General features: G+C 58.8%; 1 protein-coding gene across 8 annotated transcripts; it reads left to right on the plus strand.

Moving 5' to 3' along the window:
• On the plus strand, window positions 1-19695 carry DDR1 (discoidin domain receptor tyrosine kinase 1). Of its 8 annotated transcripts, none has more exons than XM_075555336.1 (18): window positions 1-122; window positions 8599-8727; window positions 8820-8922; window positions 9273-9501; window positions 10648-10795; window positions 10991-11090; window positions 11950-12136; window positions 12238-12484; window positions 13266-13361; window positions 13454-13605; window positions 14412-14568; window positions 15276-15386; window positions 16427-16671; window positions 16791-16918; window positions 17148-17348; window positions 17736-17970; window positions 18447-18596; window positions 18711-19695. In XM_075555336.1, the coding sequence occupies exons 2-18, from the start codon at window positions 8643-8645 to the stop codon at window positions 18849-18851; spliced, it is 2715 nt and encodes a 904-aa protein (XP_075411451.1). In that variant the 5' UTR covers window positions 1-122; window positions 8599-8642; the 3' UTR covers window positions 18852-19695. The 8 variants fall into 8 exon arrangements, with proteins under 8 accessions (XP_075411451.1, XP_075411449.1, XP_075411452.1 ...); XM_075555334.1 differs by having other exon boundaries at window positions 22-156; XM_075555337.1 differs by lacking the exon at window positions 1-122 and adding an exon at window positions 1701-1722.
• The last annotated feature ends 3531 nt before the right edge of the window (window positions 19696-23226 follow it).

Raw genomic sequence — 23226 nt, forward strand, 5'->3', positions numbered from 1 at the left:
GCTCCTGGGCCCGGGGCCCCGGACGCGCGGACAAAGCCAGGCCTCCTGGGCAGCCCCAGGCCGGGAACCCCAAAGGCCCAAGGCAGGGGAGAACAGGACCCCAGAGAAGGCCAGAGCCGGAGGTGAGAGGGAGGAAGGCCGAGCTAAATCGGGAAGGTAGGAGGGTACACTGCGGCTGGGCCCTCCCCTTGTGGGGTGGGACCAGGTCCTGGCTGGAGGCTGAATGAGTGGGAGGAGGGGAGCTGGCTGGGAGGGTGGCGGACCCAACAATAATTCCCTCCCCCAAGGCACTGGCGGCTAGGGTGTCCCCGGGGTTGGGGTGGGGGTTCGGGCCGGGACCTCGTGTCCGGATGACCAGAAACAAGGGTTGGTTCCCTCTAGGACCGCTAGGTGTGTCCACCAGCGCTGTTCCTTTCTCAGCCCCGTTTATACCCCATCTCCCTAGCCCCCCGTTTCAGAGCCCGGGACTTGGCCTCCCTCTCATTCCCTTGGGGGGCGGTCTACGCGCGCCTCTCAGGTCTCCCAAGAACCCAGTTGCCCTCTCCCAGGTCCCTCACCCCACTCCACCCCCTCCCCTTTGTCTCCTCTCCAGTTCTCGCCCTCCCTCCCTCCGAGTTTCCCAATGTCTCTGGAGGTCCCCTTTCCTCCTTATCCTCCTCCTCCTCCTCTTCCTCCTCCCCCCCCCACCCCGCATTTTCCCAGCCTCGGCCACCATTGTCTTCTCATTGCGCGCAGCCCCCTCCCTCCTCCGCCGTCCCGTCCCTTCTTTCTCCATCCCCCAGGCTATCCACAGCTGGGCTCCTGGGTCACCCCCTCCCCACTCCACCCTCTGGACCTCAGTTTCCCTTCTGTCCTCAATGCTGTCAGGGTGACTGGAGCTTAGTCGGGCCGCCAGCCCACCAACCTGTTTCTCAGTCTCTGCAGCCACTGGCCACTGCATAGCCCCCAGGCAGCTGCGCCTCAGGGAAGGGGCTCCAGCTAGAGCGGAGGGTGTGCGGGGGAGGGTCATCTGGTCCGCCCTCCCTCCCCCCTGGCCGCCTGGACCCCCGCAGTGGCCGAGGGGTCTGCGGGCTGAAGCGCTTCTCTCCCACGTGCCTCTCCGCACACTTTCTCAGCTGTTTCCTCTCCTCTCCTGGGCAGCCAGAGGGGGCCCTTGGCGTGAAGGGCAGGGAGCCGTGGACAGGGGGGAGGGCAGAGGATCCTTTGGGGGCTCAGGAATGATGTAAGGGATGTGAGACGAGCTGCGAGGGGGGAGGCACGGATGGGCGGGTGGGCGCGTTCGCCGGGGCCCCAGCGTGGCTGGGATTTCCCTCCCAGGCTCCTGAGAATCTCGGCTCCAAGTCCCGCATTCCAGCCGGCTCCAGCCCCCTTTCCGTTGTCACTTGACTCCGCTGGGCCCCAGCCCTGCATACCTCCTACTCCTCCCACCCACCCGGGGCTGGGGTGAGGTGGGCACCACCAACCAGGCATTTCTCCCAAGGGAGGCAGCGGCAGAGGGGGCAAGAGTTGGGGACGTGCTGGCTTCGCCTGGCCTCCCGAGTAAACCCCACTGTAACGCCGCCAAGCCACCTGGACGGGGCAGTCGCGGGCCTGCTCTGTGGAATGTCCCACTGGGGTGTGAGGGACTTGTGCATCCAGGCGTCTGTTGGCCTCTGGGTCTGGCTGGCAGCCCGAGGCTCGCACCCAGCACCGCCCAGGAAGGCGGGGCGAGTGTCTGCCCAGGTGAGAGTACTGGGGAAGCCTGGCCCCACCCCCGGAGTGGCTCCACCCCCAGCCCAGCCTCTCGGGGGCCCAGATTCCCCAACGGCTTTCTGCGGAGGGGTAAGGGCTCTGGAGGCAGCGGGGCTTTGGGTGGGAGGGGATGGCCGGCAGAGAGATTTCTCCGAGCCATCTCGGGGTCATCTCTAGCCAGTCGTCCTTGGAGTTGTCTACTGACCGGAGGCGGTTGTACGCGCCCATGTGTGTCTTGGCTTGTCCCGTGGGCCAGCCTCTTCCTGGTTGGGACTTCGTGTTGGAGACGAGTCTGGGGCTGCACATAGGCTGTGAGTTTGTACTGACTGTGCCGTGGAGTGAGAGACCCTTTCCTGGCCTGGGGACATTGCCTAGGTGCTGGGCCGGTGGGGGGGTGGGGGGGTCGGGGAGAGGTAAGGGGCCCACAGTGGATATGATTGAGGGCAGAGCACCTCCCACCGCAGGCTCTTGATTTCTTCCATCTCTGCCCGCCCTCCACCCCACACTTCTTCCTTTCTCTCCCGTGATTTGTTTACCCTGCCTCCTGGTGCCCACCTTTTTCTAAGTCTTCTCTCCTTGGGAGCTGCTGCCTTTCTCTGTGGCCCTCTCCTCTTCCCCGCTGCCCACCTGTCTGCCCCGTGCCTTTCCGGTCCTTATCGTTGCCTGGGAGCAGACCGTTCTCCGCCGGGGACGAGCTGGCTGCGTGTGAGGGAGGCTGGTCCCGGGGATCGCTGGGTCTAGAGCAGCGAGTGAGCCCAGGCTTGCCAGACCAGGAGTCCCGGGGAATGTCCTGCTGAATAGGATAAAGGGCCAGCAGAAAGTAGCTTTGGGGGCAATCCCAGGTAGGGTAGAGGGCAGGAGGGCCAGAGGGTGGCAGAGAGGAACAGCAGTTGTGGTATGCAAGGAGAGATCTAGGGGAGCCGGCTGGACAGGTGAGCGACGGTGTCCCCTTCCCCACCCTCACTCCCGGGCCTGTGGCAACCTGCTTCTTCCTCCGTGTGCCCGGGGCTGCCCCCCTCTCCTCCCCCTTTCCCGGAACAGAACCCATCCTTTTCAGTGGGGGGGCTGGAGGTGTGGGCCCGGATTGCGCCGCCACCCTCCGCCTGGACCCACCACTCTGGGGGCTCAATTTTGTGGGGAGCTTCGGAGTGAGCGGGTACAGTGGAGGGGGATGGGCTCGGACCGGGCGTGGCCGAGCCGCCTGGGGGTGTGTGTGTGCTGCAGCAGGGGTGCCTCTCTCGGGAGGGTGCCGCCGGGGGTGGGGTGTTACCTGGGGGAGGCGGGATGGGCGGGGCGCGCGGACTGCGAGAGCGTGGGAGCGCCTGGGCCGGCCTGGGCCGGGAGGGGGCTGGCGGCAGCGGGCCCCGGCGCCGCTCGGGGTTGGAAGGCGGAGGGAGAGGGGCGGGAGCGAGGGGGGTGGGGGGCCGAGGCCCAGGAGGCGGTGCCTGGGCCGGAGCCGCCGCAGCTCTGGCGCGTCTCCCCGGAACAGGCCCCCGACAGCTGCTCGCTGGAGCCGCCTCCCGACACCCGAGCCCCGCCGGCGCCGCCTGCTCTCGGCTCCCGGCTCCCGGCTCCTGGCTCCAGTCTCCCCCGCCTCCCCCTCCCCGTGCGCGCCTGCCGGCGGAGGAGGCCCCACTCCCGGGGCGCACGCCTGGGTCGGCCGGGGTGAGAGATGAGAGGTAGGGAGAGCGGCGGGGAGGGCACTGGAGGGGCGCATCCCTGCTGGGAGAGGAGGTGGGAGGCGCAGCCCAAAGAGCAGGGCAGGATGGAGGGCGACTTGGGCTTGCCTGGCTGCGTTTGGCGTCCACTTCTAAGCTTGCCCCTCCCCACCTGCCCGGGTGCTCGGGCTTTCGGTCGGAAATGGGGGGAAAGCCCCTCACCTTGGAGAACGGGGCCTCCAGCATTGAGGAAGAGCGCCTTAGTCCGCATCCGGGAACAGTTCATATGTAGTACCCTGTGCCATCCTCTCGTCCTCCTCCTGGAGAACCTGACCTGCCTTCTTACCTGGCTTGTCCACTAACTCGCTTGGCCGCCAGCCAGCCAAATCCCACTTACACAGCCTGGTCAAGGCCCTGCAGAGAGAGGGGCTAACATCTGGCCTGCAGGGCCGGCTGGCCATTTGTCCACCTCGTCTAGGGTGAGTTGGTTCCGCCATGAGAGAAACTCCCTGTGCAGTGAGCCCGAAACCCTCTACCCCCACCCTAGCCATCACACCACAGGTCCCTAGCGGGGTGCGCCTTTCCTTACCGGCACCTCCACCCCAGCCAGAGTCTGGTTTGAGGGCTGGTGGTGTTGGTCCAGGACCTGGGAAAGGGGAGAGAGAAAAAAGTGGAAGGATATGGGAGCTGGAAAAGTGACTCCCTTTTTCTTATTGCCGCCCGTCCCACCCAGGAGTTCACCTGTCCCCAGCCTCTAGACCTCCCTTTGGCTTGGCCACCCATGTGTGTTAAGGAGTGAACTCGAAGGGGCTGTTTGATTCCAGGAGCCTATGAGATCTGTCATTCCCTACACACAGGTGTCTGCCGATGACTATTCATGAAGTCATGAAGTGATGGCCCAGGACTATCAAGAATGTGATGTGCCGTGTGTATGTGTGTGTGTGTATCTGTGTTCTCCCTGCCTGGGAGTCTCGGTGTGTCGCTGATTTATGTGGTTGTCCCAGGCATGCATCTGCCTCTGAAAGTCTATGTGGGGTTGTCTGAGACACTGAGGGGTGTGTGTGTGTGTGTGGTGCCTGGCCTGCCTGGCACTACATTTAGCTGCCGTGTTTACAGCGGGTGCTGTGAGTGTGTGTCTGGCCACGTGTGTGTATATACAGAGCTGTGTGGGTGTTGTTGTCTGGGGTGGAGGAGGGTCAGGGGGCCTCCAGCAGGGTGCCTGGCTTGCCATTGGTTGTACTGGGGCAGGGTGGGGTTGGAACATGACTGGGGCCTCCCCTCTGCTGGGTGTCGAAGAACAGATTGCTGAGACGTCCCTGGGAGTCTCTGGTTGGCTCTGGGCCCTGTGTTTAGAGCTTGTTCTATTTACCTCCGTATCCCCCGCGGCCCCCCCCCCCCCCCAGCCTCTGCCCGGCTTTGTATCTCTGCCGGGGGCTCTGCTCTGGCTGGCTCCGATGACTCATCTTGGATAGGCATGAAGGTTACTCAGGGGAACAAGAGCCCCGCTGTTTCCCAGAGGGGTGGGGGTGGAGAGTGGCACCCAGGAATTCTGAGCCAGCCGCCTGGGACTCCAGCAGCCTGCTTTCCTGCACCAGGGGACCCCCCTACCTCTCAAGGGACCAGGCAGGATGCATTCTGGTTCTTGCTCTCCTTTGATATCAGGTGCCCCCTCATTCTCTTCAGCTGCTGCCTTAGAGCTGTGGGGTCTCAGCTGCCTCTTACATTCCTGCCCTAGAGCATTGTGGGAGCAGCTGGAGAAGGACAAAGGGATAGGGGGGGATAATCCCCCCCCACTCCTCCTACCTCCTGGGGTGACCTGGCTTTCCCCTGGTTTTTAGACCCACCCTCATCTCCAAGGCAACTCAACCTGTTCCTCAGCCTTGGGCTCCCCCTTCAGAGCAGACACCTGGAGAAAGTGGGACCTAGGGGTCCAGATGTCTGGGTCTCAGGGAGGATAAGGAAGCTCAGGGAGAGCTGGGGTTACCTCTGACAGACAATGGTGGGATAGGGTACAGGGGGTGCCATGAGGGGTCCCCGGGATCCAAGGCCTGGGGGAAGGAACGCAGTGCCAGTCTCTGGGCCAGGGACGGCCAGGCTAGCTCGTCCTGGGACTTGAGCTTGTAAAGAAGCAGGGACAGTTGGATTGGTTTTAAGGTGGAGCAAGCTGCCTGGACCCTGGTGAGGAGGACTTTGAGTGTGGACCCTTGAACTTGAACTTGAATGGACACCCATCATGGAATGCACTTCTGATCCCGTAGGCATAGGCGGGCCTGAGCTTCTGCGTTTCTCACAAGAGCCCTGAGCTGCCGCTGCTGACCAAGGGGCCAGAGTGGGCTTAGCAGGGTCTGAGGACAGTGAGGCTGCAAGGCACCGGGTCCCCACTTCTCTTGGAACCCAGAGCTCCTGCGGTGGGGAGAGGCCAGGCTCAGCGGTCCAGGCTTGTCTTCATTGTCACATCCTCCCAACAAATCTGAAAGACTTTAGATGCTTTTACAGACCACAAAACTTTCTACAAACACATGCGTACCACCGTATACAATAGACCTTTAGAAAAGCCATCCGATTCCCCTTTCCCACATTCACACTAATTCATAGTGATCAAGTATGTGTCCGCTCTCTAGATAAGTATGCAAGAACGGGACACAAGCAGAGGGGTGCGGGGTGACTTGCTTCCTCAAGGTGGAGTCATGCGATTCAGACTTCTTTCTCTTGCTTTCTGTTCTCCATCATCACACCAGAAAATCCCGCCAAGTCTGAAATTTCTTGCTAAACTGTTTTCTGATGTTGTGGATGTTTTTTGCATAGCCGCCCGAGAGTCCATGGGCCTGTTTGCAATGGTTGGTTTTTAGATGGAAGTAGGGCACTGCTGGGCTCCGCAAGAGGCTTAATGCCCTCAGCGGGTAACTGACAGAGAGGGGGTTCAGGAACACCTGCGGGTGCCTTGGGAAAGAGGCCTGGCTGGACGTCGTGGATGCGTTTTGGAGGCTCCCTCTAATTGTGTAATTTGCTTTGAGGCGTAAATGACTTTTTTTTTTACAAGCCACATTAGACATCAACATTACCTCAGGTAACTTTCGCTAATTTACATCTCTGGAGGGGCGAACAGTGTTTTCCGGCTGCTTGTTTGTCTTATAAAAACAGCACCAGCACAGAAAACAAAAACAAAAAAACCCCCCAAAACAACAGCCCCTTGCCTGAACATGATTTCACCGAAGTGAATGTATCGATAAATACATTCGAGACCTTGCTGGATTATTTTAATTGCACGATGAAAACATTTGACTTCGATTGCTTGGGCATTGTGAGGCCTGGTTTCCCTGTCAAGAGTGCAGACGTCTTCGTTCACCGTCTTGATAATTTTTTGTGCAGTAACGAAAGGCAAAGGACTAGAAGCATCACTGTGTAGAGAGATGACACGCCTGGACCCAGCTGCATGCACCCCAACAGTATAGTGGGATTTACAATCGCTTGTATTGTTTCACAAAATAAATCTCATGTCAAGCCAAAAAAGGCCTGACAATCTACGGCTGGACAACTAGCCACCCCAAGTCCCAGGATGCGCAGTTCCCCGACACCCTTGGGGTTGGACACAGGTTGGACTTAACTTGATGACAACTTGGTGGGGTTTTTGTTTAGTTTTGTTTTTCATATACATTCTCATAAGCTGGTGCCTCAGTCACCGCTTTGAGGTTAGAGAACTAGAGGGAGGAATCTTGGGTGGAAGGGGATGTACATTTTAAATCAATACAGATACGGCTTGATTGCTTTCCAAATAGATGATAAAAACTCTAGAATCAAGGTCACTGCCATGGAGTGGGTGCCGGCTCAAAGCAACCCTACAGGACAGGGTAGACCTGCCCCGGTGGGTTTCCGAGACTGGCACACTTTATGGGAGTAGAAAGCACTGACTGTCTCCCTTGGAGCAGCTGGTGGTTTCGAACTGCTGGCCTTGCGGTTAGCTGCCCAACACGTAAACACGATGCCACAGGGAAGATAGCAGTGTACAGTCATGTCACCAAGCCTTCTTAACCGCCTGCTGGTGTTACCAAATGGAACCACAGCGTCGATTCTGTCTCATCCTGAACCTGTACACCCGTGGAGCCGTGGTTCTTGACCTGCCTAATGCCGTGACCCTTTAATACGTTCCTCATGTCCTGGTGACCCTGGATGTGGGCACACCCGCCTGGAGACGAATAGAGGACCGGTGTCTTTGCGCCTAAGATCAATGGAAATATGGTCTTAAGGTGACTTTTATGAAAGGGTTGTTAGACCCCCACAGGGGTCCCGATCCCCAGGTTGAGAACCACTGCTGTATAGGGTTTCCGAGGCTGTCAGTCTGTACGGTGACAGATAGCATCATCTTTCTCCTCTCTGCTGACCTGGTGCTTAGCAGCCCGGGATGGGACCCACTATGACACCCAGGCTTCTTGCTCTAGACCCCTGGTTCTCAACCTGTGGGTCGCGACCCCTTTGGGGGATGGGGTGTCAAACAACCCTTTTACAGGGGTCGGCCGATTCATCACAGTAGCAAAATGACGGTGATAAAGTAGCAACGAAAATAATGTTATGGTTGGTGTTGGGGGGGTCCCCACCACATGAGGAACTGGATGAAAGGGTCATTAGGAAGGGTGAGAAACCCTGCTGTAGGTGAAACAACCTGAAACAGGATTTAGTATAAAATGCTCCCCTTGATCGGAATAACTCTGAGTAGACAGAGCAAGCAGTCTGTCGAGGGGTCGCGTGCCGATCCCAGTCTTTTGGCCCTGCCATTTGTGAGAACCCGTAGCTTGTTAGAGTTGTTAGAATGATGAGTTCCTTCTCAGGCAGCCCTGTCAGAAACGGTTACGGTTGTAGATGTGTCACATGAAGTCCTTGTCTCTGGGGGTCTGGGGGTCCTTTGCTTTACACGAGCCCGTCATTGATGTGGGGGTGGCTGTAAACACGTTCTTTCCCCCATCTCTGCCCCGTTGTTCTCCTGGGATAAATGTGGATAGAAATCGTATCCTTGCAAGGTGCCTGGGAAGATTAAATTATGGTTTCTATTTAAGGGGCTAGCGCAGTGTCTGGCACATGGGAAGTTTCTAAAAGCGCAGCTGAGGCTGTGAAATACCCCCGAAGCCGCCCATTCTGTCTGTGCTGCTGGGGCTGACGACCCACTCTTCCTGCTCACCCCTTAACTGACCCCATCCCCCCATTTTGTTCCCTGCAGAAATGCTGCCCCCACCACCTTAGGCCCCCCCGGGATCAGGAGCTATGGGGCCTGGGACTCTTGCACCGCTCCTGTTGATGCTCCTGGTGGTGACTGGAGACGCTGACATGAAGGGGCACTTTGACCCTGGTGAGGAGCTTGGATCTTGGGGCCACGAGAGCTGGGGGTGGGGAGGCAGAGGGTGGGACCCCTTGACATGCCATGTGCCTCTGTCCACCCAGCCAAGTGCCGCTATGCCCTGGGCATGCAGGACCGGACTATCCCTGACCGTGACATCTCAGCCTCCAGCTCCTGGTCAGACTCCACCGCTGCCCGCCACAGCAGGTACCTGGCACACCTGGGCTGCCCCAGAGGGAGCTCCTGGGGCCTCTGCCTACCCTTCCAACCCCTCTACCCAAGTGAGAAAGCTCATGAGAGGCCCTATGCCAGTAAACCCCCCTGCAGTCCAAACCCTGGACTCATTGACATTACGTTATCTCAACTCCTGGAGGACAGAGTCGAGCTGCCCCTGTGGGTTTCCAGGGCTCCACATCTGTACGGGAACAGAAAGCCTTATCTGTCACCTGTGGAGAAGCTGGCACCAAACCCACTGCCCCACCTGGGCTCCCCCTCTGCAGTCCAGGGGGGCGGGGGGGCCAAGAGAGGGTCGGATATTCTTGAGAGTCTTCTTGCAGGCTGGAAAGCAGTGACGGTGACGGGGCATGGTGCCCTGCCCAGCCGGTGTTTCCCAAGGAGGAGGAGTACTTGCAGGTGGATCTCCAGCGGCTGCACCTGATAGCTCTTGTGGGCACCCAGGGGCGACACGCTGGGGGTCTGGGCAAGGAGTTCTCCCCCAGCTACCGGCTGCGTTACTCACGAGACGGCCACCGCTGGATGGACTGGAAGGATCGCTGGGGACAGGAGGTGAGGCTGCCGGGGCAGAGCCCAGGGAAGGCAGGCTCTCCCCACTCTTCTGCTCTCCTTTGAAACCCTGACAATACCCCAGCACCCCCCAGCCCCCAGCCCAGGCACCTGCCCCGAGGGTCATCCTGGACTGCAGACCTGCCCACCTTCTGGACCTCGCCACATGGGCCTCTCATGACATCCTGAACACACCCATTAACTTCCCCAGCCGAAGATGAGTCTCACCCATCTCAGACCTACTCGGCATCATCCAGCCCTGAAAAGAGCAACATCTTTTGCCCAGTTGTTCAGGCCCCCAAGCTAAGATGCTATCTTTAGCTCCCCTTTCTCTCTCTCTTTACCCACGCACACCAAAGCTCAGTCCAGCCGTGTCCCCCTACTCTCCTTCTACCTCCACAGCCCCCCGACTCAAAGATGTCCCACCTCTTCCACAAAGCTCTAGTGTGGTGCCCTGCTCAGACGACTCCACCCGCCTCTTCTGGGGTGGGGACGGGGGCGAGGGTGGGGGCTGTTCTTGCTTCTCCCTGACCTCACTCATGGTCTCACTTCCTGAAACAGGTCAGGGCTCATCCCACAGCCTGGAGCATTTTCACTCGCTCTGCTGGTTCCTGGAAGGCTCCTCCCCCATGAGCACTGCTCTCCCTCCTTCCACCCACAATTCCCCCAGAGGGCGTACCCCAGAGAGCCTCTTCTGAACCCCATGCTCTCCCCTCCGCTGCTGCTTTTCCATCCCTGATGCTTCACCTGGAATCAAAGTCCTATGGGGGAGGGGACTGTGCCTGCTGGTCACCCTGGGGCCATGCCTGGCACAGAGGGGGGACTGTTGAATGAACAGAGGGGAGGGGGTGGCAGGGGCAGGGGGCCAGAGCTGGGCTGCTGAGCCATGGGTAGAATGCTGAGCTCACCAGGGGCGGGCAGCTTTGAGAGCAGTGGCTGGAGCCAGGCCAGAGGAGAGGAGGGAGCTGACACTGGAGGGATAAGATTGCCGGCAGGGCTCACGGAGTGGAGTCACAACTGGCTGGGGCCCACAGCCCTGTCTGCCTGGTGCCACTGTGTTCGTGGTGGCTGCTGTGTCAGGAGGTGACTGGGACGCTGGATCCCATCCCAGTGCCCTTCCCAGTCCTTCACCTGTTTCCTGGCCCACAGGTGATCTCAGGGAACGAGGACCCCGGGGGTGTGGTGCTGAAGGACCTGGGGCCCCCGATGGTGGCCCGACTGGTTCGCTTTTACCCCCGGGCTGACCGGGTCATGAGCGTCTGCCTGCGGGTGGAGCTCTATGGCTGTCTCTGGAGCGGTGAGTCATGCAGCACCCCCTGAGAACCCTCTTCTGGGGACAGTGGGTTGGAAAGACAGACATCTAAGACCCCTTCTTCTGGTGGGAGGCAGTCAATCACCGGGAGGACCCATGGGGGTGCGAGGAAGGGAATGCAGGGTGGAGGGCAGAGGTCCCCCCCTACCTCCGTTAACACCCTCCTCCCACCCTGCCCAGATGGGCTCCTGTCTTACACAGCCCCTGTGGGGCAGACCATGTACCTCTCTGAGGCCGTGTACTTCAACGATTCCACCTACGATGGACACACCGTCGGCGGGTGAGCGGAGCAGCCCTGCAGGGAGGCATGGGCTAGGGCGGGAGGGAGGCGAGGGTGGCCTGCACCGTGCCATGGGCACACTGGGAGGAAGGATGGCCTTCCTGGGCCTTCAGGGACAGAAACAGGAATGCCCATATGGCACCTTTGTGCCCAATTAGAAAAAGGTACCCCTTCCCTAAGACGTGACAGAACAGCGAGACTCTCTACATTCCTCTGAAGAGGACAGGGCAGTTCTACCTTGTCCTAGAGCAGTGGTCCTCAACCTGTGGGTCTCTGACCCCTTTGGGGGTTGAACGACCCTTTCACAGGGGTCGCCTAAGACCATGGGAAAACACCCCACAATTGCACACTCTGTAATGACATGTGCTTTGTGATGAATCATTCTGCTTTAATTATGTTTCATGATGTTCAATTTGTAACCATGAAAATCCATCCTGAATAGCACACGGTTACATGATGATGATTCGTCACAGTAGCAACTTTACAGTGATGGAGGAGCAATGAAAAAAGCCTTATGGTTGGGGGGTCACCACAACATGAGGAAGTGTGTGAAAGGGTATCGGCATGAGGCAGGTGCAGAACTGCTGGTCTGGTGGCTCTGGGTCAGAATGGACCCCATGCAGTGGGTGTGCCCTAGGATACATATATGGGAAGTGAGTGCACCAGACCTCATAGATTGGTCATAGATTGATGCCGCCCCCTAGAATGGTGCTCTCTGCATGGTACCCGTGATGGTGCTGGGGCAGGGACAGGGTCCCTGGCTGGGGCCAGGCCATCCTGTGTGTCTGTGTCACCAGAGCACCGGTGGAAAGGTCCACCTCCTCTCCCAACCTCCCCCTGCTCTGTCTACTTGGGCCAGGCTGCAGTATGGGGGCCTGGGCCAGCTGGCGGACGGCGTGGTGGGGCTGGACGACTTTCGGAAGAGTCAGGAGCTACGTGTCTGGCCGGGCTACGACTTTGTGGGCTGGAACAACCACAGCTTCCCCAGCGGCTCTGTGGAGATGGAATTTGAGTTCGACAGGCTGAGGGCCTTCCAGGCCATGCAGGTGAACGAGCCGACTTCTCAGAGGTGGGCTCCGAGGCCCAGGCGGGCGTCCACTGGGCGCTCCGGGCCTTGACTTGGTGCCCCTCCTGTCTGCCCCCGCAGGTCCACTGCAACAACATGCACACGCTGGGAGCCCGTCTGCCTGGCGGGGTGGAGTGTCGCTTCAAGCGGGGCCCAGCCATGGCCTGGGAGGGGGAGCCCGTGCGCCATGCCCTGGGCGGCAGCCTGGGGGACCCCAGGGCCCGGGCCGTCTTGATACCTCTGGGTGGCCGCGTGGGCCGCTTTCTGCAGTGTCGGTTCTTCTTCTCTGGACCCTGGCTGCTCGTTAGTGAGATCGCCTTCACTTCAGGTGAGCCTTCGGGCCACGCCCAGCCCCCACCCCAGGGCCCACTGCTAGTGCCCCACAGTCATGCCCGGCAGCCCCAATCGAATCCCGCCCTCCCCTCCCTGCCCATCGGTGAGTCAGGATAACAGTGCTTATTGAAATACCGAAACACTCCGGCTCTCGCTTGGGAAGTGGCCTCTTCCCTAAGCTTCCCGATCTCTGTACCTCAGGAGCACGCCCCTCTCCCCATAAGCCACAAGATTGGGGGTTCACACTCCCCAGTTGCTCCGCTGTCCGCTCCCGGAAGGTTTGTCATCTCAGAAGCCCCGAGGAGCAGGTCTTCTCTGTCCTAAAATGAGCAATGCGCTGGAACATGACTGACAATGGTGTGTTTGGCTTGGTGTTATGGGAGTTGACAGCAGGCAAAGCAGGAGGCCTCAGGGACTTTGATCTCTCCCGCACTTCTGACTCACCTACACCCCCCAGCCCCGCTGCCTGACCCACCAACTCGATTCCAGAGGCCTCCACCAAATGGGTCCCTCTTTGATCTCCTGGGCTGGAGCCCTGGTGGCGTAGTGGATTCACATTGGATCGCTAACCACAAGGTCGGCAGTTCGAAACCAGCAGCTTCTCTGTGGGAGAAAGATGAGGCTTTCGACTCTCCTAAAGAGTTACAGTCTTGGAGACCCACGGAGGCGGTCCCGTTCCGTTCTGTGCGGCTGGGTCGCCGAGTCTACGGCGACCCAGTGGCAGCGAGCTCATCTCCTTTGCTGACTCTTTCCTTTCCTCTTTCTCTTCACCCCAGATGTTGTGAATGACTCAGCCCCGGCTCTGGGAGGCACCTACCCACCCGCCCCCTGGTGGCCCCCGGGCCCACCTCCCACCAACTTCAGCAGCCTCGGTGAGCACTCGGTGGACCCCTCCTCCCCGAGCTCCCCCGACTCAAGCTGGGTGGGGAGCTTCCTGCGGTTCTGACCCCTCTGTGCCCGCCAGAGCTGGAGCCCAGGGACCAGCAGCCCGTGGCCAAGGCAGAGGGGAGCCCGACGGCCATCCTCATCGGCTGCCTGGTGGCCATCATCCTGCTGCTGCTGCTCATCATCGTCCTCATGCTCTGGCGGCTGCATTGGCGCAGGCTTCTCAGCAAGGTGAGCGGGTGGCCTGCGGAAGGCTGGGGGGGGGTAGGGGGTGGGAGGCAGGAGGGAGGGGTGGGCTCTGTACTAGTGTTAAGGGCTTCCTTCCGATGTTAGTCAGACCCAGCCTGGGACACAGCACCCTGTCCTGATCCTCAGTGGAGGGTTTAATAAAGAGACCATGTAAGAAGGAGCAGGCATGTATGGGGCAGTCACAAGGAATATGTATGAAGGAGCAGGCATGTATGGGGCAGTCACAAGGAATATGCTGTGCTCAAGGGCAGTCCCTGCGGAGCTGTGGCCATGCCTGCGCGTGGCCAGAGGAGAAGGCTGCTGGAGGAGGATTGGGGGCTTTGGTGCGGGGCTGCCGTCAACCCAAGCCCACTCCTCCAGGAGCAGCTGGGGGAACCCAGCCTCACTTCCCACCTTCCGCCAGCTGAGTGCGGTCCCTGCGGATCAGCCTCTTGGGGCAGATGTGGGGTGGAGAACGGCAGAGTGGGGGACAAGGGAAACAGAAGATGTCTGGCACGCTCCAAGCTCATGTCTTCTGGGCGACAGACCACTGGTCTTGACACTTAAGGTGGATAACGATGGACAGGCCAGATTGGGGTTGGAAAGCCCTTGTGGGACAAGTTATGCAAATGCTCTGGGGCTTTGGCTCCCTGCGAGACACACAGCTGGCGCCATGAGGAAGCTGTGGGGCAGGGACAGTGGGGAGCGCTCACAGGGAGGCCGTGGCGGTGGCGCTGAACGCGGGGCTGGGAGGTGTGGGCCGAGCAGAACTGGACGCCGTGCCCGACGTTTGCTCTCCACACGCCAAGGCGGAGCGCCGGGTGTTGGAAGAGGAGCTGACGGTTCATCTCTCCGTCCCTGGGGACACCATCCTCATCAACAACCGCCCAGGCTCCCGAGAACCACCTCCTTACCAGGAGCCTCGGCCTCGAGGAAATCCACTGCACTCTGGTCCCGCTGGTTCTGGTACGACCTGCCCTGTTCCAGTCTCATTCCCCTGTCTTCTCCGTCGGCCTGTTTTCTCGCATCCCACTTCTTCTCTTTTCCGTCCCCTTCTTCTCCTGTCCTTCCCAGTTTCAACCCATTTTCCTCTTTCTGTGGCCCTGGCCACCCTCTAGATTATTCCCTGCCATATTACCACCATATTACCAAGCATTCCCCATGTATTACCCACAATCCTCCTCAGCCTTATCTGGTCTCTGTGTCCCGCGCATAGCTCTCCCTCTTCTCTCCGGTACCCTCTCATTGTGTCTCCCTGGCCCCGCATTCTCCTTTCTCCTAGACTCACCTTGTTTCTTGTAGCTGACCATCTGACCACCCTTCTAGTTACCCGTCCATCCATCATCTGCCCATCCACATGTAGATATATTTGCCCACTCACCATCCATCGCCCATCCATGTACGCTTCCATCCATTCTTCACCCATCCACCCATCCAGACGCGTATCCAGTTGTCATCCACACAATATCGATCTATCCTTCGCTCCTCCCTCCCTTCCTCCATTGATCCATCCTCCTGTCCATTTTCCAGACAGCTGTCCCTCGTTCTCTAGGCCCTTGATGTCCCCATCAGTCCTGGTCTTGCCCTATTTGGGAATCTCCCTGTCTGTCCAGCCTTGAGTCTCACCCCTTCCCCGTGTCTCCCCCCCCCCCCAACCCTCCTTCTCCCGACAGCGTTGCTGCTCTCCAATCCGGCTTACCGCCTCCTTCTGGCCACTTACGCCCGTCCCCCTCGAGGCCCGGGCCCCCCCACACCCGCCTGGGCCAAACCCACCAACACCCAGGGTAAGCCCCTCTGCCCCTGGGCTCTCCCAGACTCCCCAGACCCCCATGGGGGCAGGGACAGGTCTCACACCTTGCACTCCCTCTTTCCTGGCCCGGAGCTTCTCCGGCTCCCCTCAGCTCCCAAGGAGGATGCTCCCTGCCCTTAGCTTCTGCTCTGCCGCCTCTTGTTCCTTCGGAAGACGGCTCTCCCTTGAACCTAGGAATAGACAGCCTTCTGGGTCTCAGCTCCTGCACCCCCTCCTCTTCCACCCCATCTCTTCAGCTCTCCAGAGCCAGCGAGGAGGTTGCTATGGTGCGCCCCCCTGCTCTCTTGTAACCCCTCCTTTATTCTCCCCTCTCTCTAGAGCTTCCCGGAGGAGGGCTTCTCACCCTGGGCGCTTGCCCCCTTCCCCCCGCGTGTCTTCTCTCTGCAGTCCCAGAGGTGAAGGCTCACGCCCCTGCCCGTGCCCGTCTGCTCCTCCTGCTCCCCTTCCTCCTCCTCCTGCTCCCCGGTGTTGCCTTGCTTGTTGTTTTCCTTTCTGCCGATCAAGAGGCACGGCCTCTGCTTGTAGACTCCTTAAAGGACTGTCCCCACTCCTCTCTGTGTGCTCCTGTCTTCTGCTTGTCTGGGAGCTCCTCCGTGTGTCGCAATGAGGAGGGTGGCAGGAACCACGTGGCAAGAATGTGGCGCCCAGACAGGGGCAGAAAGACTGAGGGAAGGGGAGAGAGTTAGGGAGGAAGTGTGGGCCCGGTTAGGAAGTGGAGGGCCCCTGGGTTGGCTGGGCCCTTCCTTCTGTAGGAGAGTCCAAGTGTTCTGTGTCCAGCCAAGAGTCTCCTGGGCATCCCGAGAAGGAGATGCTGTGACAGTCCGCTCGGCCGCCTCCATTGCCCTGGAATGCTCTGGAGCGGCTAGCCCTCCTCCCGCGCAACCAGGGACGACACAGGAAGGACCGGCTCGGAGACAGGGGGCCTCTGGGACACTCACAGGGGTGATGCACGGCTCTCCAGCTGTCGCTCTTGCCCTGACGGGCCCTCCTCTTTTCTCTCCCCTCACCCTCCAGCCTGCAGCGGGGACTACATGGAGCCGGAGAAGCCGTGCGCCCCGCTTCTGCCCCCGCCTCCCCAGAACAGCGTCCCCCATTATGCCGAAGCTGACATTGTCACCCTGCAGGGAGTCACCGGGGGCAACACCTATGCTGTGCCTGCACTGCCCCCAGGGGCAGCTGGGGAAGGGCCTCCCAGAGTGGATTTCCCTCGGTCTCGCCTCCGGTTCAAGGAGAAGCTCGGCGAGGGCCAGTTTGGGGAGGTGAGAAGGGTGCCTGGCCAGCCTCCTGCTGGGGCTCCGGCACCATGCCCGCCCCTCCCCCATGTCCAGATGCCCCAGGGACCTGTGACTGTGTCTCTCTGTTGACCTGCTTTCCCCAGGTGCACCTGTGCGAGGTCGAGAGCCCCCAGGATCTGGTCAGCCTGGATTTCCCCCTGAATGTGCGCAAGGACCACCCCTTGCTGGTTGCTGTCAAAATCCTGCGGCCAGATGCCACTAAGAATGCCAGGTGAGGAGCCAGGCGGGGCGGGGAGGGGCGCCCCGAGAGCACACGTGGTGGAAAATCCCAGAGGACAGGCAGGGACTGGGAGAGGGGCTACAGCTCTCAGACCGTTATATCACAAGCGGATCGGACACGGCCCCTGCGGCTTGGGGCGGCGCTGGGTCACTGTGAGCAGGAAGGAGGTGTGGGTCGCCCCTTGGGTGGCCTTCCTCGCCACCTCTTCCTGCTTCTCCAGGAACGATTTCCTGAAGGAGGTGAAGATCATGTCGCGGCTGAAGGACCCCAACATCATCCGGCTCCTGGGAGTGTGCGTGCAGGACGACCCCCTCTGTATGATCACCGACTTCATGGAGAACGGCGACCTGAACCAGTTCCTCAGTGCCCACCACCTGGAGGACAAGGCGGCCGACGGGGCTGCCCAGGGGCCCACCATCAGGTAACCTGCCTCCTCAGGGCTGGGCCTCCTCCTGTCGTCCCCCACCCCTGAAAAAAAGAGATCTGCTCAAGTTTGGAGAGGACGAGGGGATGGCATGGTGGGGAGGCAGGTGGGGGCTGCAGGAGGACCCCAGGGTAAGGAAGATGGAGCCACGCATTCCCTCTGAGTTCAGACTCGGAAGCATCAGGAGACGGAACTCCCCAGGGGCACACAAGTCAAGGGGGGGGGGTTAGGTGGGAACCAGGCACCTGGCCTCAACAGAGGAGCAGCCCGTGTCCAGGGGCAGCCCATATCCACTCGTGGGCTTCTTTCCTGCCTCGATGGCCCTCTGTGAAGTGGGAGGAGCCAGTGCCCCTTACAGGGCCCCTCTGTTGTCACCTCCCTCAGCTACCCGATGCTGCTGCACGTGGCGGCCCAGATTGCCTCAGGCATGTGCTACCTGGCCACACTCAACTTTGTGCATCGGGACCTGGCCACGAGGAACTGCCTCGTTGGGGAGAACCTCACTATCAAAATCGCCGACTTCGGCATGAGCCGGAACCTCTATGCCGGGGACTATTACCGGGTGCAGGGCCGGGCGGTGCTGCCCATCCGGTGGATGGCCTGGGAGTGCATCCTCATGGTGAGGGGCCAGGAAGGGGGCTTTTCTGGAGAGCGTGGGGGCCGCTCCAGTCACTCTCCTTCTCTGTCTGTATTTGTTCGTCTGTCTAGTGCAGTTCGGCCTGTGTCCCGGCAGGTTCATTCTGCCTCAGAGAGCCATTCCCGGAGCTAAGACTGACGCAGGGCATGAAGTCCGGGTGCAGGGAGCAAGAGGGATACAGGGAAGAGGATGCCCAGATGGAAGGGGCTGGGTCAGGAGGCAGAGGGCACGACTTGGGTTGGGGGATGAGGAGAGAGGAAGGCAGGGCAGCAGAGGAAGAGCTGAGCGTGGGCCCAGCAGGAGGACCCCAATCTGGAGGGTGTGGAGCAGGCTTGGTGGGAAAGGTGGGGTGGCTTCGGGAGGTGCTCCCGGGCTGGGGAAATGCTCCTTGTGGGTCAGGCCGGAGGGTCTTCAGGGGCTGATCCCTTCTCTGCCCTGTGTCCCTGTGTGTGCACCAGGGGAAGTTCACGACTGCAAGTGACGTGTGGGCCTTTGGGGTCACCCTGTGGGAGGTGCTGATGCTCTGCCGGGCACAGCCCTTTGGGCAGCTCACCGACGAGCAAGTCATTGAAAACGCCGGGGAATTCTTCCGAGATCAAGGCCGGCAGGTCAGAAGGCTGGGGAGGTGGGTAGGTGGGGGGAACCTGGGAGGGCAGAGCCTGTCAGCCTGTTGACTAAGGAACATCTGTCCCCTGCCTCTTGCCCACCCTGCCACCATCCAGGTATACCTGTCCCGGCCCCCTGCCTGCCCGCAGGCCCTGTACGAGCTAATGCTGGGGTGCTGGAGCCGGGAGCCCGAGCAGCGACCTCCCTTTACCCAGCTGCATCGATTCCTGGCAGAGGATGCACTCAACACGGTGTGACTCCGGCGTCAAGCCGCCCCACCCTCAGGGAGGATTCAGGGGAAACACAGAGATGAGGACACTCCTGCCCCCACCCCCTGCCAGCACCTCTCAATCCTGTGACTGCAGGTGGGCTGGCCTGCCCGAGGAGCAGTGTCCCCCGGCAGACACACTCCCGTCCCGTCCCACCCCCTATCTCCACTCCTAGACGCCCCCGACGGCCACCCACCCAGCTGGCCCTGTGGATGGGATCCTCTCTGACTGCTTCCAGCTGCCCCTCTGGGGAGGGTGGGAGCAAACACAGGGCAGACACTGGACATGGCCCGAAGGGGGCATCTGGGCCCCACTGGATAACACTGGTTCTTGGAGAGATGGCTCTGGCCCGCCCCTCCAGCCTCTCTCTTTCCTGTCACGCACTGGACTTCACTGGCTGAGGATGGGGGCAAGGATGAGGAGGACCAGAAGGGGACAGCCATGCCCTGGTGCCCACTACAGCTCTGTCTTCTCCATCCTCCATCCCTGGAAACACTGGACCTGGGGTGACTGAAGCCCTGACCCATTTACCCCCACCTTCCTCCTGCCACGTTACGTTGTAGCTAGACCTGCTCTATGTCTGTACAGTTCTTTGAAAGAAATACTAGGAGGAATACAAGTTAGGGGGAAAGAGGGAGCAATGGCCTGTGGCCCTGGGTTTGGACATCTCTATTGTAGCTACCACATTGGTTTTTCTATAATCACTTATAGAGGGGTTTGTACATTTTTTGGGGGGAGAGACACAGATTTTTACACTAATATATGGACCTAGTTTGAGTCAACTTTAATCCCCTGCTCTAGGCAGGTAATAATAAAGGTTGAGTTTTCCACATTTGTGAGTTGGGATTCTTGGGGTTTTGGGAAAGTCTACTTCTGGCCTCATCCCATCTCGTCTCCTCTGCTTCCTACTCTTCTCCTCCCTGTCCGCCTTGTGTTGATTCCGACCCGGCATCCAAATCCACACCGCACCTCCAGTCGATGAGTGGATTCATGCTGTCGTTGGGCCCATTGTTGCAGCCACTTCTGTCAGCCCGTCTCGTCCAAGATCTTCTCTGGTGCTGTCCTTCCAGCTTACCACGCATGAAGGTTTTCTCCAGAGACCGGTCCCTCCTGAGAGCCTGGGGACCCTAGAGTAAGAATCGGAGGATTAGACTGGCCAAGCATACAAGGGGCCTAATAGGTAATGAGCTCTTCGGGTACAAGCTGCAACCAAGAGCCCCCGCCTTTTTAAAAAAATTCCAGGAGCCTAGGAGGATGGGCCATAGCCACTCACTGAACAAAGCATTCAAATTTAGTTGGAAAGAGTAAAACAAAACAAACAAACCAGTTACATGCTGTGGACACAGTAGACCTGGCTCGACAGCTAACAGCAGTGGCTGATTCCGAGTTGTCACAATCCCGTGCGCAGTTGAGCATAACCGAGCAGCGGTGTTTTTAACGCATGATCTTTCAGACATGGATTACCAGGCCTTTCTTCAGAGGTGCCTCTGGGTGGATGCAACTCATCCGACCTCTGGTTAGTCATCAAGCGCATTGACTGTGCCCTTCCCCCGGGGACAGTCGGAATAAAGACCCTGGGGTTTTGATGGATGGCATTTCCAAGATGAGCCAACTGGACAATGAGAACCATGAAGATAATCTAATCTTAGGTCAAATGAGCAGATCCTTGGGGGAAACGAATAAGAGTCCTGCCGGAGCCAGAGCCATGTGAGAAGCAGCAGCCATGACAGGGCATTCGGAACTGCTGGATCGACACTCTGAAGTCTCTTTGAAAGAAGAGACCTGACACCCATTTGATTTCCCCAAAGCCCATCTTTACGGGAGCCAACAGCTTGGAGGGCTGGTGGGTTGGAACAGCCGACCTCGTATCCCCAGGCGCCAGCAACGGGATCTGTAAAATCTGCGACTCGGATTCCTCTTTCGTGTTCAACCTGTCAACAGCTTCCACATCATTTTGGCATAAAGAACACAATCTTCATCCAGACCAAGTTTGGCCCCCAAACTCCAGCCTCTCTGTGTTTGAGCAGGGGGCCTGCTGACCAGAGGTTGGCTTTGTAAACCCAGCAGCCGCTCCTGGGGGAAAGCGGCCACAGCCAGCCTGTGGAAAGCTGACCCCCGGTAGCAGCCTGTGGAGCAGAAAGACCGTGTACTAGGGGTCAGCGTGTGAAGCTCCGTGGCAGACCTTCCTCCCTGGTGCTGGTGGGTGGTCTTAGACTCTCAACCTCCCAGGACTGTCCACCAACAGTCAATGCCACTGCCTCAGGTCCCTGCTGATGCACGCTGAGCCCCTGTAGGGTGTCTGAAGTTGTCAGCTTGATGGGAGCAAAACACAATCTTGGCCATGGTAGGGTCTATATATGGTTCCTATTCCAAAAAAGAAAAAGAAATGAAAATTAACAGTCATTGAGCTAAGTTCATCTCACAGCAGCCCTATTGATAGGTAAAGTTCCCCCTGTGTATGTGTTTTTTTCGTTTTAAATCATTTTATTGGGGGCGCATACAACTCTCATCAGAATCCATGCATGCATCCAATGTGTCAAGCACATTTGTCCATTTGTTGTCCTCATCATTCTCAAAACATTTGCTTTCCACGTAAGCCCTTGGCATCAGCTCCTCATTTTCCCTGCTCCCTTCTCCTCCCCGTGTGTTTCTGACACTACATCTTTCCAGAAGCAGAGAGCCTCCTCTTTCTCCCGTGAAGCGGGTGGTGGATTTGAACCTCTTGCTTAGCAGTCTAATTGTCACCCACTATGCTACCAGGGTGCCTCAAAGTCTCACACGCTCAGGCCTCACACCTCCACATCCTGACAACACCGATCATGAGCGCTATCTCTCGTTTGTTTGCATTGATGTAACTCACGCCTAGGAGCCCTGGTGGTGTAGTGGTTGCATGTGGAGCCACTAACCGCTAGGCCAGCGGTTGGGTATCACCAGCCGTTCCACAGGAGGAAGAGGAAGCTTGCTACTCACACAGAGAGTGACAGACTCAGAAACCCACAGGGGCAGTTCTACCCTGTCTTATAGGGTCACCATGAGTCAGAAGGGACGGGACGGCAGGGAGTTAGTGATTTAGACTGTGAGCTGTAAGTCATAATTCCCAGTTATCACCGACTGTAATGACAATAGTAGTGACATAAACGGCTAGCAAAATGAAAATGACGCCTTTAAACCACAGTACTGTGTGTACCGACAAACGCAGTCGAATTACCAGAGCGCATCGAAACCAAACCCACGGCCATCCAGTTGATCCTTGAGCATAAAGTTGAAAATCTAGATTGAGTTTTAGCCCTGTAGACGTATTTTGACACACGTAAGCTGGGCTTACCACATATGTTTTTGTTGTTATAACTACAGTACTATTTTTTACTAAAATATAATAAACGTCTACCAAAACACTGCATAAAAATGTAATGGGCGTTTTGGTGTCACCCCTCCAGTGGGTGACCAGATTTTAACATTCGTAAAGCAGGACACCATTGATAAAAACTCATATCCTGGTGAAATAGCCACATGGCAGCCGAAAAGCGTATACCTTAGCTTGTCAGTGCATTCTTTCCAAAAATCGGGACGTTTTTTAAAACGCCGCGGGACGCGGGACAAATTGTTCGAAATCGGGACGTCTGGTCACCTGGTAAGTGTACTTCGTAACTCGGGCGTCATCCCAATTTACGGGGAGTAATTAATGTGCACGTGAACGCCGGACAAGGAGTAAGTGTGCGTCCCCCAAATAGGATGCATGCATTTGCATCGAGGTGCTGGCAAGCATCCTGCCCAATAGCGCGCTGTCTCGGAAGAACTACAAGCAGAATGCCCGTCTCACCTACTTAGGACATGTCAGCAGGAACCAGTCCCTGGGAAAGGGCATGGTGTTTAGGAGGGCGGGGGGCAGTGACACGAAGAAGGGGATGGATCGACAAAGCGTTGTGGGCACAGACATCAGGAAACTTGGAAGGGCGGCGCAGGCCCGGGCGGTGTGGCCTTCTGCTCTACACAGGTGGACTGTGAGTTCGAATCCACTCGATGTCACCGAGCCGCAACTGAGGTCAAGGCCTGAGCGCCCCACCGCTCGGTGCCCCTCGGCCCCGAGACCTGCGTCGCGCGCAGGCCGGCGAGACGCGCAGGAGGAGCTGCGTCGGGGCGGAGAGCGCGGCGGAACGAAGGGGTCCGGCCACCCGCGTCCCCCCGGGCTCCCCCAGGAAAACGCGGCCTTTCTCCGCCCACTTCCGCGCCGTGCCTGTTGGGAGTTGTAGTCCAATGTGCGTGGAGGGCCTTCGAAACGAAGGCGGGCGGGACTCCAATTCCCGGCATGCCCGCGGCAAAGGGAGTGCGTCGCTTATTTTCCTCCCTCCCACGTTCCCACTCC

Source organism: Tenrec ecaudatus, chromosome 7 (assembly GCF_050624435.1).
Source record: "Tenrec ecaudatus isolate mTenEca1 chromosome 7, mTenEca1.hap1, whole genome shotgun sequence".
Lineage (NCBI taxonomy): Eukaryota > Metazoa > Chordata > Mammalia > Afrosoricida > Tenrecidae > Tenrec > Tenrec ecaudatus.

What these genes read in the sequence shown, in the direction of transcription:
- DDR1 (XM_075555336.1), top strand. Translation starts at nt 8,643, where the DNA reads ATGGGGCCTGGGACTCTTGCACCGCTCCTGTTGATGCTCCTGGTGGTG. An exon ending in CTATGGCTGTCTCTGGAGCG is followed by an intron (nt 10,796 to 10,990) that starts GTGAGTCATGCA and finishes CACCCTGCCCAG; the next exon opens with ATGGGCTCCTGTCTTACACA. An exon ending in GCGAGGGCCAGTTTGGGGAG is followed by an intron (nt 16,672 to 16,790) that starts GTGAGAAGGGTG and finishes TGCTTTCCCCAG; the next exon opens with GTGCACCTGTGCGAGGTCGA.